The sequence below is a fragment of the Leucopleurus acutus genome (genome assembly GCF_964270905.1).
Source record: "Leucopleurus acutus genome assembly, chromosome: X".
NCBI lineage: Eukaryota > Metazoa > Chordata > Mammalia > Artiodactyla > Delphinidae > Leucopleurus > Leucopleurus acutus.
This window is the reverse complement of record NC_139148.1, coordinates 43,278,175-43,291,635: the sequence shown is the minus strand read 5'-3', so window position 1 is coordinate 43,291,635 and position 13,461 is coordinate 43,278,175. Positions and strand designations below refer to the sequence as shown.

The following is a 13,461-nucleotide window of genomic DNA, read 5'->3' as shown; positions in this document are numbered from 1 at the left end:
AGATGCTGCAGCGGGGTTAATTTAGCGGGGTTGAGCCAGAAGACAAGGGAGAGAGAGATCCAATACAGAGAGAAACCAATGCAGCGTCCTGTTAGGTAGAAATAAAAGATGGAAAAGCTGGCATCTTAAACACATGCTGAATTTTATATTCTTTCACAGGGATAAACAACTTTCTTTTAAAATAATCTTCCATTAGTTTTGTACTTATTTTGTAATAGAAATAGCACATGCTTGTATAGAATTATTCATAATAAAAAGTTGACGTCCTTACTTCTCCCTCACTTTCCCCCTCACCAGAGGTAGACATTTTTTAACAGTTTGGGGTGAAACCACTTTCCAGTCATTTTCTTTCTAGGTGCACATATACATACTTTTCAAAAACATTAACTGATTTTTACTATACACATTATTCTGAGATTGGCTTCTAAAAGTTTAATGGTATTTTATAGCCATCATTCCATGTGAGTATACATAACATTATCTCATTCTTTTTAACAGTTGCACAGTATTCTAGAGTATGGACAGAATATTGTTTAATCAGTCCCCCATTGATGGACATTTTGATTGCTTCAGTTTTTCACGATGTTGACAGATGCTTCACTGTCCATCCCTATACATCTTTGTGCACACATGGTAGGATGTCTGTAGGATACATTTCTAGAAGTGGAAGTTCTGGGTCAAAGGGCATTTGCATTAACACTGGTAGAATCTCCCAACTCTCATCCCTAAGGTTGTACCATTTATGCTCTCACCAAAAAAGAGACTATTAAGGCCGTTTGTTATTACCTCTCTGCGTTTGGCTTCATTCTTCCTGTATTTGTTGAAGCAGTGGCACAGGATGTTCCCACAGCAGCAAGCCACGTGCACTAGGGGGCCCTCTTTGCCCAAGCTCAGGCCAGATGACACTGCCAGCACCAGTGTTATGGTTTTGATAATCAGGGTCCACTTACCCAAATAGCCCCTAATAATGAAACCACTCAAGATAGTTTTTATCTGCAGGTCAAACACAGAGAGATTGAATACAGACTAAGTAAGGAAACAAGGCTAAGAAGCTATAAATCTGGTCCTCGTTATAGAAACTGCACCTTTTGAAAACAACTGATATATAAATGCTTGACCCACAGTGATCCCAGTTTGGGAGGGAGCCCAGCAGCCCAAGAAAGTGAGAAATGTTCTTTAAACTTTCATGTTCCTTTTTTTCTTTTTGGCCATGTGATAGCTGGGCAAGGTAGTATTGTAAGTATGAGAGTGCATTGTATGGAGAAGGGGCGGCAGAGAGGGAGGGTGTTTCCCTTACTTAATCCTTACAGGCTAGTATAGCGCTGATTCTCTACCAAGGAATCTGTAACTATGACTTGGTCAGGAAACAGAGGGGGGGCAAGGTCATCCAGGTAACCTAAAATCTCTGTGGTTTCAGTCACTGTCAAGCAATCTAAACCAAAAGTACTTAGAAATAGGGTTTTAGTCACCCTCCTTCTAGCCCAAATCATATTGCAGGAAATGTAGCAAAACAGTTTTATTTCTTCTGCTCTAACAAAGTTGACAATACCACTATTTTTTTAGACCAGAAGCCTGGGATCTACCCTAGGAGCTTCTTGGTTAGGGAGTCGGGGAGGTCTTCAGGGGCCTGGTTCACCAGGAACCCGGAGGAGGCTAGGAATCAACTCCTTTATTTATTTTTAAAATATTTATTTATTTATTTATGGCTGTGTAGGGTCTTTGTTGCTGTGCTCAGGCTTTCTCTACTTGCAGCGAGCAGGGGCTACTCTTCGTTGCGGTGCACAGGCTTCGCATTGTAGTGGCTTCTCTTGCTGCGGAGCACGGGCCCTAGGCGCGCGGGCTTCAGTAGTTGTGGCTCTCAGGCTCTAGAGTGCAGGCTCAGTAGTTGTGGCACACGGGCTTAGTTACTCCGTGGCATGTGGGATCTTCCCGGACCAGGGATCAAACCCGTGTCCCCTGCATTGGCAGGCGGATTTTTAACCACTGCCCCACCAGGAAGTCCCTCAACTCCCTTTAATGTCCAGGTAGCCCAGCCTGGAAGGAGACTTAAGGGAAGATCTAGAGAGGCCCTAGATTGCCTCGTGATCTGATTCTGCTTGATATTCAACTGTGGTATATGCTGGAATACATATTAAATCATTTTAACTAAAAGGGATTCATTATTGTTACCATTTATAAACCATTTTAGAGACTCACCTCAGGGATTCCGGAGCCACAGGCGTACGGTGCGAACACCTTGACAAGAGATACGGCAAGGAAGGCAAATAGGAGAGCCCAGAGGACATACATGAAGTAATTGACTATGTAAGCAAAGGCTCCCTGGAACAGGGGAAAAAGAAAGACGCTTGTTTTAGCCCAGACAGCCTCAGTGAGGCATGCATCTCTTCTGAGGAATGGGTTTTCAGGAGAGGAGGTCAGAAAGAAAAAAAAAACAATATTAAATTGCTCAAGATGTTCCTTCCCAGACTGTCAGCAAAGCAACTGTCAGCCCACTTGCTATTGAAAATGAGAGGCTTTGTTACACCCAGAGGACACTGACAATGCCTTCTAAGGATGGACAAGAACGAAGAAGCAAATTCACTTTCTATATGAGTGCTTTGATAGATTTTGTAGTCAAATATATATGATACTATGTCAATTTCATTAAGAGTCTTAACAGCCCTTTTATTGGAATGGCTGAACCTTGACTACACATTTGAAGTGAAGACTGGCTCCAGAGTTCCATTAAATTCATCCTTGCCTACTACCTACCTTGGTGTCAAATTCTCATAGGTTAGAGTATCTAAAATTCTTTGGTATTTTTCTTAAAATAAGCAATGACATTCTGTAGAGACCACCACATCTTTGAGAGAATTTTGCCACTGTCGTAGCAAAGGTGTAGTTGCTGACTGGCAACAAGAAAATGCAGTAGAAAGTTTTGGGCTCTGACCATCAAACAAAATCAGTGAGATGCCAGATATCCCAAAGAATAAAACAGCAACAGCTATTTTTAAAAATGGAGAGAATATACTTATGAGACTATCCCCCTATTATAATGAAATCTGCCAGAAATCTAATTTTGACCACTAGCAAGCATTCACCAACATTAAAGGGCTCGCAAAATAGCTATGCCTTACAAAAAAAGATATTTTGAACACTACCAGATGATGCTTGCTCATAGAAACATTTGAAGTTGAAACTCACTCAAATTACATGAAACACAAAACTCAAGGGACTTCCGACTTTTTAAAACCTAAAACACTATCAAAATAATTCATTGACCTAGACAAGGAGAACCAAAATGCTCAGGTTTTTTCTGAGTTATAATTTTGACACAGGTTTCCCATTATTTTAGTCCCTCAGAGGAACAAATAATTGCTCTCTTGGCCTTCAGAATGTAGCTAGGGAGGAAGAATACTCTAGAAGTAGGAGACAAAGAGGAAAAGGGAGGGAAAGGGGAAGTAGCTGAAACTGACTAGAGGCAGAGACCAGGAGGTCAAGTTCTTGGCAGGAGAACTCTTCTTAAAACCTAGAAGACTCTTTCCCCAGGCAAGAATTTCATTCATTAAAAGGAGGGCCAGAGAAAGTTGTCACTTGTGCAAATCTCCGGCTCCAGTTTGAAAGTTATGGTTGGAACACTTAAACGCATGCACACAGCTCTCAAGGAGTAGCATGGGGGAGCCTTGTTGTGATGGAACAGTAGTTCTACATCTTGATTGTGGTGGTGGCTACACAAATCTACACATGTGCTAAAACTGTGGAGAACTACACACACACACACACACACACACACACACACACACACACTCACCCTAAATCCGGAGCTTCTCAAACTTTTCAACCCAAGTACATACTCCTAATCTAGGAGAGAGGATAGGGGGTGGGGTACCCAGAGCAGAGCTGAAATAGATATTCTGTTTTATCTTAAACATAGGACTTTTGCATTCCTTTTTAATGATTGTTTACATTTAATTTTTGAAAAAAATTTTCTTCCAAATACTGATCAGGAAAAACTGATATTCTGGGAAAGCACATAGCATGTATCCTGAGGTTTCACATACCCTCTGGTACGCTGACCTAACCCCAGTCTGAGAAGCACAGACTTAAACCCTCTCACACATATAGTATGTAGCTAACCCAAGCCAATATGCACAGTCAGATATATGTACATAAACACTCTTATTTCTGACTTTATTATTTTCTTATCCTTCTCTTACCTTCACTGAATCTGTGGGGGTGTGTGCCATTTCAAATTGTTTGTGGACCAATGTAGGTATGAAAATAAATTTTAAAAGTACAAACAAACATCCTAGTCTTGTCCCCCTCACTTTACCAACAGAGTAGATGAGGAGTGAGCTGAGATAGTACCTGTTTTAGTTGGTGGAAGCCAGAGTGGTATTGGGAGTTGAGAGTTGTTTTGTGTGCTTTCGTGTTTAGTAGGAGAGATCTAACATACAAACCAAATGGTAAGAGAAAGGTAAGGAACCAAAAAACAAAATTACTTTTACATCCAAAAAGATATGCTAAAAGACAATGACAAATGAACATTTTAATCTCAAAATGTATGGGCAATTTTATTCCTGGGTTTCTGTTATTTTGCTATGGAACGTATCATAATTTTTTTAATGTTCTAATGCAATGCTCAGGGAAAAATCGCTTAAACACATTTTTAACCCATTCCATCCTTTGTTAGAAATTATAGCTTACCTGTTGGCTGACTCTGACATTTCTACGGAAATAGCTAGAGAAAGATTCAGTCACACGGTGTACTAACAACTAAGAAGAAACATCAGGCTTGTTTAAAACAAGCAAAACATTTTAAGTTGTTGTGTAAGCATCAAAAAACTCCACATGTCAGAAGAGATAGAAATAGGACTGCACTTAAACCACAGAGAAAGGCAGCTGGCACTGGTTCCCCTTTTCATGAAAAGGAAAATAAAGGAAGCTTCCACATTTGCCACAGGGACAGTATAAGAAATGAAGTAAATGTAAGAATAATTAAATCAGTGGTTCAGAAATCTTCACTACGTGTTACCTCATTCGTGCTGATGATAAGCTGGGACCAGCTATTCCACTCTGGGCATTTGTCTCTGTCTTCAAAGGTGACATGCTGGGAGTTCCAGCAACAGTGTTCATGGTTAAACCAGATTCCCCCTGTGCATATACCTTCTTTTAAGTCTGTCATCCAATGAGCAGAGATGTCTATCAAGCCAGCTAGGGAACCTGATTTGAGGGGAGGGAAGGAAAGGCCACAGTTGTCAGAGAAAATAAGGGAAAAGGAATCAAAATAATGGACAAGTATATACTTTCTCATTCCATCTGCAACCCCTTTCTGATTGTCTGTCTGCTTGCTTTTCACCTTTTATCTCTAATGGATTTTACCTGTTATTAAATGCCTGTTCAAGAGGGGAAAAAATAACAACAACAACATTGTCTGCATTAAACACTGTGTGTGCAGGATCTTCATTGTATATGGGAAACTTAGAGGAGAGCAAAGTGGTGGGGTGGGAGCAAGGGGCGAGTGGATTTGACTTTTAGCTGCTTCCCCTGGCAAAGACTCTGCTTTGACTTAGAGTTGATGAATACTGATCCATAAAGACGGTCAAGTTTCTTAAAGTTTATTTTATTCTCACTTTATACATAAAACTGAGAAAATGTGAATTGCCCATGTTGAAGAATATTATATGATATTTATTTGAGATGGCTTGCCAAGGGCAGTTGATGAACACTGTGAGGAAAAGGGCTCAGTCTCCACACCGAATTGGCTCCAGCAGCGAGGGAATTTGAGTGGTGGCAGGAAGGCATTCTAGGCTAAGGGAACTGAAGTTATAAAAGCACAAACTGTGATGTACATGGAAGATTAGATGAAGCTGTAGGTAGGTTGAAGCCTCCTGAGCCTAGGATGTGAACATTCTGAAGTTTTCTTAGTGACAAGGAGCAAATAATATTTTATACAGAACGTCCCTCAAAGAAAATTATGAGAAAATGAATGGGGACTAATGCACTGCGGCTAATAGACTGATAGGGTTAAGATAGTTATAGTACTTTCAATTCTGCCCTTCTCATCATTTCTGCTGTCCAGATGAAGAAACGCTGGCATAAAGAAATTAAATGGTCTAGAATCGTGCTTTAGGGAAATAGCAAAGACATCATAAAATTCACAGCCCCTGAATTCCCAGACTGTTCCTGCATTCTGACACACTGCTTCTATTGTTGCTCTCCAATGCTTAAAAACAAAATACCCTGTGTGTATGAGGGAAAGAAAAATATTCACTGACCACCTAGTGACAAGACATACATTAAAAAGTTGAGGATATTACGCCTACGTTCCAACAGGCTGGAGGCCATGTCATGTGTATGTTTTGGTAGGTGCTAAGAGTGTTAACACACTCTCTTAGTTATTTACATATTTGAATAACCTAGTCAAATCTAACAAATTGTTTGACACCTACTCTTGGCCACTCCAGTTCCCGCTGTCTCTTCCTTCTAACTCCTATTGCACTTACTGCCTGGATTCAGAAAACTAACACGATGTTAAAGAGTTTGGCTAATTCTCTGGTTGTTTCACGTGTGCATGTCTTATTCTACCTAACACTGGTACCCTTCATCCTATCTTCCCGTCTACATCTCCTTCTCCTTCTTTTCCCAATTGGCTCTTTCCTCCCTGGTTACAAATATTAGCAGGTTTCCCCTACCCTAAAGAATGAAATGCTTCCCCTTGTCTATGCTACCATTTCAAGCTTCTGTCCCTTCTCTCCTTCCAGTGACTACCCAGTAACCCCAAAACTTCTACAATGGTTGCCTTCCCTTGCAGTCTGGTTCCTGGGTACTCCCTGGTGATCCAGTGGTTAGGACTCGGTGCTTTCACTGCAGGGGCCTGGGTTCGATCCCTGGTAGGGGAACTAAGATTCTGTAAGCCGCGTAGCGCAGCCAAGAAAAAAAAAAAAAGAAATCTGTCTCCTAATATTTATCTGAGATGCTTTTTCAAGGTCACTGGTATCCCCTAACTGCTAAACTACATAACCTTTTCTCAGCCCCCTTCCTTCTTGACAGCTTCTGTGCAATACTCGACATTACAGACCACTCAGTCTATTATGAGCCAGCTCTAAATTGTCCAGACCACGTCTCTCTCCTGTGCGAGCCAGAAAAGGGACAGCATTAACACCCTAGACCATGGGTTGGCAAACTATGGCCCGAGGGTCAAATCTGCCTCTGTGTTTTTAAATAGAGCTTTTCTTGGTCACAGTCCAGCTCGTTTATTTTCCTACTTTCTATGGCTACATTCTTGCTATACAGACAATTTGGCCCACAAATCCTAAAATATTTACTATCTGGCCCTTTACAGAAAAGGCTTGCTGACCCCTGGCCCAGATAATCTTTGAAAACTCTGCTATGGATGAACCATTTCTCATTTGCTGCGATCATTTTATACTCCATGGCTCATGAATTATCTCTAGGTAACAGCAGCATTGTGAACAACTGGACACTGTGTTGAGTGCTGTATCGCTGTATTTCATTCAATTCTCGCAACAAACTTGTAATATAGGCACTCTTATCCCCATTTTACAAGTCAGTAAACTAAAACTTCCAAGGGTTAAGAAACTTGCCTGAAGTCACAAAACTAGCAAGCGGTGGGGCTGGGATTCAAATCCAGGTAGCCATAAACTAGAGCCTGTGCTATTAACTACCATTCCATCCCAACCGCCATCCAATTTCCCACCTTTTATTTTAGCTCAATATTCTAAATCTTCCTAGGCCCATCTTCTAATGCCACAAGGATATAAGTCTCGGCATCTCTGCCTGGTATTCTTGGCTTTCTGCTTTCCCCATGGGAGAGGAAGCCTGCTTGGGAACCAGCTTTAAAGCTGTATTGCATAGCAAGTGTGCTATTCGTGTTTAAGATTATATATTATTTGGAGTGCCTTAGAAGGTTGATGGAGAAGATAGGAAAAGGTGGTACCATCCCAGTCCTCGGTCACCATGAAAGAGTAAGAATTTAGGCCCCCTAAGGGTATGAGCCATATCTTACATGCTTTTCTTTACTCCCAAATGAGAGAGTAGATATTTAAGAAATAGCTACAAAAATCTCTCAGGAAGTCCTCTTCTACATGTTCTTTCCTAAACCCCATGCTTACTAACATGTTAAAAAAAGGGGGGGGGGGGGAATTCTCTGGCTGTCCAGTGGTTAGGACTCAGTGCTTTCACTGCTAGGGCACGGGTTCAATCCCTGGTCGGGGATCAAGATCCTGCAAGCCACGCAGCACGGCAAAAAAACAAAAACAAAAAACAAAAAAAGAAAACCCTGTCTCTAATAGAAAGGTTCTTCCTCAAGACAAGCACCAAAAGGCAGTACTAACAGCACCTTTAAATGGATACAATATTTTATAGCATACAAATGCACTTAAATGCATTTCCTCATTTAACCTCATTTATTTAAGGAAGGAGATGAGGTATTACTACCTCTTTATAGACGGGGACATCAAGCTTCCCAAAGGTCCACAAACAATTCCGTTCATGTAGGAAAACAGTAAAGTACAGTATTCAATTCAGTTCATGACTTGGGAGAGGGGCACACCACAATTTTAGGAGATTTGTTTAGAAAGCTCACATGGTTTACCATACCTGATAAAAGCCCAATAAGTAGCATCAACAACCAGCCAGAAAAAGCATCGCTCACACTGTGAATTAAGGCCCATGTTGACTCCTTGCTTTTATTGGTAATCTAGGGAGAGATGAGAAAACATTGATACATTCTACACACACTCTTGCTTTTTTACCTCAAAATGTGCGATAAAGAAACACAAAGACAAACCTATTCATTGGAAATAGATTCCAATTTAGAGTTACTTCTCAAATCTTTGGCTGAACCAACGCCACCGCGAACTTTGAGCTTTATTGAACCCTGTCTTACTGAACCCACCTTCATCTCCAGTATTGCAATGTCTGCAAGTACCTTATTCAGGACTTCCCTATTAGCTGCTAAATTCTTATAACATCAATCTGTTTTGCTTATTGCAGCGGTCTCTTTCTAGCCTGGACATCAGATAGTCCAAAGATGGTCTCTTGACTCACAGCAAATAGTTTGATTGTTTTTCAAAGAATAAACAAACACGGGCTTATTTGAGGAGTTAAAAATACAATTTGTGGTTTTCTACCTGGGGCTGTGCTTCAGGTCAGGCAAATTCCAAGACTTGATACCACAAACCTCTTACTGTACAGTGATCACAGATGTTAAATGATATCAGGGATGATCTCTTTCATTTTCAAAAACCTGCTGGGAATATCTGCAGCTTTCAAGAGGTGCAGAAACTTTTACCTTTTAGGTCCTAGCCTTGTTAATTTAACCCTTCAGTGCCCACACTTCAAAACCCAGCATTCTAACAGCTTTGTCATTAGTGCTTCCCCCTTCTCTGTACCTGTTTCTTTTTTTTCGGCGGTACGTGGGCCTCTCACTGTTGTGGCCTCTCCCCTTGCGGAGCACAGGCTCCGGACGCGCAGGATCAGCGGCCATGGGCTCCGCACGCACAGGCTCATGGGCCCAGCTGCTCCGCGGCATGTGGGATCTTCCTGGACTGGGGCTCGAACCCATGTCCCCTGCATTGGCAGGTGGACTCTCAACCACTGCGCCACCAGGGAAGCCCTGTACCTCTATTTCTTATCTTTGAAAGTGTAAGTTAGCTACCCCATCTTGATCTGCAGTAACATCACAAGTAATAAATTACTATAAAATTTTAAAAGCAGTTTAAAATTTCATTTTGACTTATGACTTTAAGTTTCCAATTTAAGTGCTGAAAGTAGATGAGGTGATACTTTTCCCTATGACACTGTTTCCATTCAGATGATGAACAGTTAATGCTAAAAAAGGTCACCTTTGAACATTTGATAAACACATTTTAATTGATTTTAAATTATTATTAGCTGATATAATGTGCCTCAGATGCAACCATTTTGATATAACGGGAAATGTGCCCTTGTCATATCACAGGTGGCTTTCACAATCTGAGTAACATGTTGAATAAGCAAATGGTGACAAACTGAACTCTGAATACAGATAGCAAAAATTCTAAAGCCGTAAGATTCTATATTTTAAAGGCTGCCTGATGAATTGATATAACAGAAAGCATATGTGTGTATGTTCCCAAATAGCAGGAATCTTATAAAAAAAAAGAATGTTTTACAGAGATCACCTTTCTGAGTTAGGAGAAGAAAACTCTATGGGATTATGACAAATCCAAGGACTACAAAGAAATTTCTCAAAACCTGTACCTGGGACAACCTGACTCCTGGGTTTAGGTGGTCTTGAGAAAGCCAGTCAGGAGCTTGGAAAGGAATGAAAAGTGATCTGAACCTGACTGCTCAGGAGATTCACTCAGGTCTAAGAGGAGGAAATCATGAATTTAGGAGAGAATGGAGTCAACTTAAAAATCGAATTTTAAATTTGGAATCAAAGCAGAAATAGTAAGGAAGAAAAAATAATCATACTTACTGTTGGCTGAAGAAATGTTCCCTACTGAATCAGGATGACTGGGGCTGGGGCCCTACCTTTTGAATAAGCTCTCTATGTGCTCCTGACACAAACTAGAAATTGTGATTCCCTGATTTAAATGATACACAGCAATAAGTTAAAGGCAAATGACCTTGGCGGACTGCTCTGAAAAGTTTTCACAGTACTTTGAAAAGAGAAAAGTAGGGAGACTCTCTTGTCATATTCAAAACAAACTGGGCCATAGCTATAAGTACCATCTATCACCTATCATATTAATGTCATTGATTTGAATTTGATTGGTCTTGTGGTTTTGTGTGAGTTGAATGCATAAATTTGCTTTGGTTTTATGGTTGTACAAGAGCTATAATCACAGGTTTACCCTGTAAGCTTCAGTAAACACTACAGCTTTGAGATTTTTTTTCTTTTATTCCTTTAAAAAGAGCCCATTTACTTTTCTTAGGTGTAAAAATCCTGCTTCAAGGGAAAAGCATAAAAGAGAGATGAGATGGGGAAGGAAGATCTTTGAAATTTAATTTGGTTCCTCCCACCAACTTTGTTTTCACCTCTCTGCACAGGCATTTATACCCAAGGATCCTTTTCAACCACTTACTATCGGGAGATAAATCATCATTAAATATAAATTCTTTTCAAAATCATATACAAGATACCTTAAAAATAAAAATATATTAAAAATAAAACCCTACATGTCCAACAGAAAACAGATTCAGCCACATCCAGTGTTGAGGGAAAGAATACATATAAAGAATCTATACCTTCAACTTCTTCTCCTGAAGTTTCCTAACACTCACTCACAAAGCATCTTTCGTCTTACCTCTCGGTGCCTATCCCGGTCTCGAGACTTCTCTCTCACCCAATCAATTGTATTGAAATCATCATAGGTCCCCACACCAGGGATTGGCTCCTCCAAGAAGTCCATCATCCTATTTGAAGAACCTATTCCTCCACCATTGTATGACTTGTCCTCTGGATTGAACAGAAAACAGACATTAGTACTTCAGACACTCTGGACATTTTTAATACCTCTTTTCTGAGCACCAAGAGGTGAGCCCTTAAACTATCAGATGACTACTGTTAGGGTGTGCTGATAAAGCAGAATAATCACCTGGTCAGAACATCCATCACATTCAGAAGTTTCTGTGGCTTAGGCACAAAACGATGAGCATCTCGAGGCAGTGTGAATGGAAAGGGACGTATGAGAGCCACAGTACAAAGGGAGAATTGACAGGGGTTGAAGTTCAGTGGGAAAGGATTTGTGAAACAAAAAACAGGAGCTTGGAGCAGCTTAGGTATTTCAGTTTCTGTTCTAGGATGAAGACAAAAGGGTCAAAGGTCTTTGCAGACAAATCAAGTCAGAAACCATTTTACATTTATAAGGCAGTAATTCCATCCTCAGAGGTGGCTTTTGCCTGAGTGGGGACTCCAAAGAAAGCATGTAGGTCTCTTCTAGAGTTAAGCTGGCTGGAATGTACATATTTCCCTTCCATAGATATAAGACTTTGATTCCTAATGCCATGGGTTTGTGGAAACTTTTACTGAGTATACCAGGACAGTCTAAGATTTCCGAGTAGAGATTTTTTAAAAAGTGCATGGCTCAGAGATGACATGTCCCTCCCTGATCCTTCAACTGGAAGAAACATATCCTTTTGGCCAACAATCACAATCCTTCACCTGCTTCGTTTTTAGCACTTCTACTACAATTACTTAAGCAAATGCTTTATCTTCTTTTCTAGACTATAAGCTCTTTGAGGGTAGCCCTATTATCTGATTTACCATTGCCTTCTCCAGTGTCTAGCACATGGCTACGACCCAATAAATATCAGCTGAACCCAAGTTTGTTTGATGAACAGTTGGGATGAGGGAGGAGTGTTCAAACTCAGAAGTTGCACTTACACAAGGTTCCTTAGTATTGCTTAACAAACTTCTTCAAAATATTTCCACAATCCTCTGGTGAAACAAGATTTCACTATTAAACACAAAATGTAATACCGTATTCAGGAATGCATGCAAATGCACAATGAGGAAAAATGCAGAGTAATGCCATCAATGAACTCAACCAGCCACAGCTCACATTTGCAGCATCAACCTTGGCAGGGACAAAGTTCTAGCGAGACTGTTTGGTGATGAATCCCTCTGTGAAGAAGGCCAAAGTGGGCCTGAGCTGACCCCCTCTTCCCCCATCCATACCTCCACCTTCACTCTAAACTCCTAATAGACAACTTGAGCACCCTCAAAGGATAAGTTTGAATTAACACCCAAGTTGCACCTGGTTTACAAAGTCTAAGTCTCCTGAATACCTAGTTCAGCGTACCTTTCCCAAGCAACACACACACATGAAAGGAAAAGCTCTGCAGAATCCAAATCATAATAAGGGTGGGGGTGGGGTGAGGGTGGAGTGGAGGAGATGAACAAGTTAATCTTAAAACCCCTAACCAAAGTCCTTTCCATATCTTCAAGCATACTTGGCCATAAAATGGTTGGCTGCTTAATCACCAGCCCAGCATTTCCTATCATGTCAGTGGCATACCGATAAAGATTAATGCTGGTGCTGTTGTTTGAGAGCTTGGAGGGAAACAGCCAACCGGGAAATGAGGGCAGAAAGAGACTAAAGTATGTGGGGCAGGGGGGAACCAAGCTGTTTCAATTCTCAAGACAAATGCTGACATGAACACAGGACACCAACCAACCAGAAACTGACTTTTTAAAGCAGGTTAATGCTTCAATTGAATTTGGTCTGGTTTAAGTGTGCTCCTTTCAGGAGAAATTTTCAAAGGATTTTGTGAAACTGATTTTTAAAAGCACCCAATAGTTACCTAACGTTACACTGTATATCAAATGAGGCCCCCAGCTGGAAGAATATTAAGACAAAATGAAGATCTGCAACAAGCTTCCTAACAGGAAAGAAAAAATCCTATTACATCACTAGGTAACATGAGCACTGCATCATCCTTCTTTGTAGATAGTCTCCTATTATAAAT

The 13,461-nt window shown here is 40.7% G+C and overlaps 1 protein-coding gene across 1 annotated transcript in view; it reads right to left on the bottom strand.

Annotated features, from left to right (window-relative positions):
* Positions 1-13,461, bottom strand: part of CLCN5 (chloride voltage-gated channel 5) — a 151,175-nt gene that overhangs the window by 9,278 nt on the left and 128,436 nt on the right. Inside the window, exons 3-7 of the mRNA XM_082864973.1 lie at positions 11,298-11,449; positions 8,602-8,701; positions 5,015-5,202; positions 2,197-2,319; positions 787-993 (exon numbers count right to left, since the gene is read on the bottom strand). Coding sequence (XP_082721099.1) covers positions 787-993; positions 2,197-2,319; positions 5,015-5,202; positions 8,602-8,701; positions 11,298-11,449 — 770 coding nt within the window. The remainder of the gene's footprint in view (positions 1-786; positions 994-2,196; positions 2,320-5,014; positions 5,203-8,601; positions 8,702-11,297; positions 11,450-13,461) is intronic.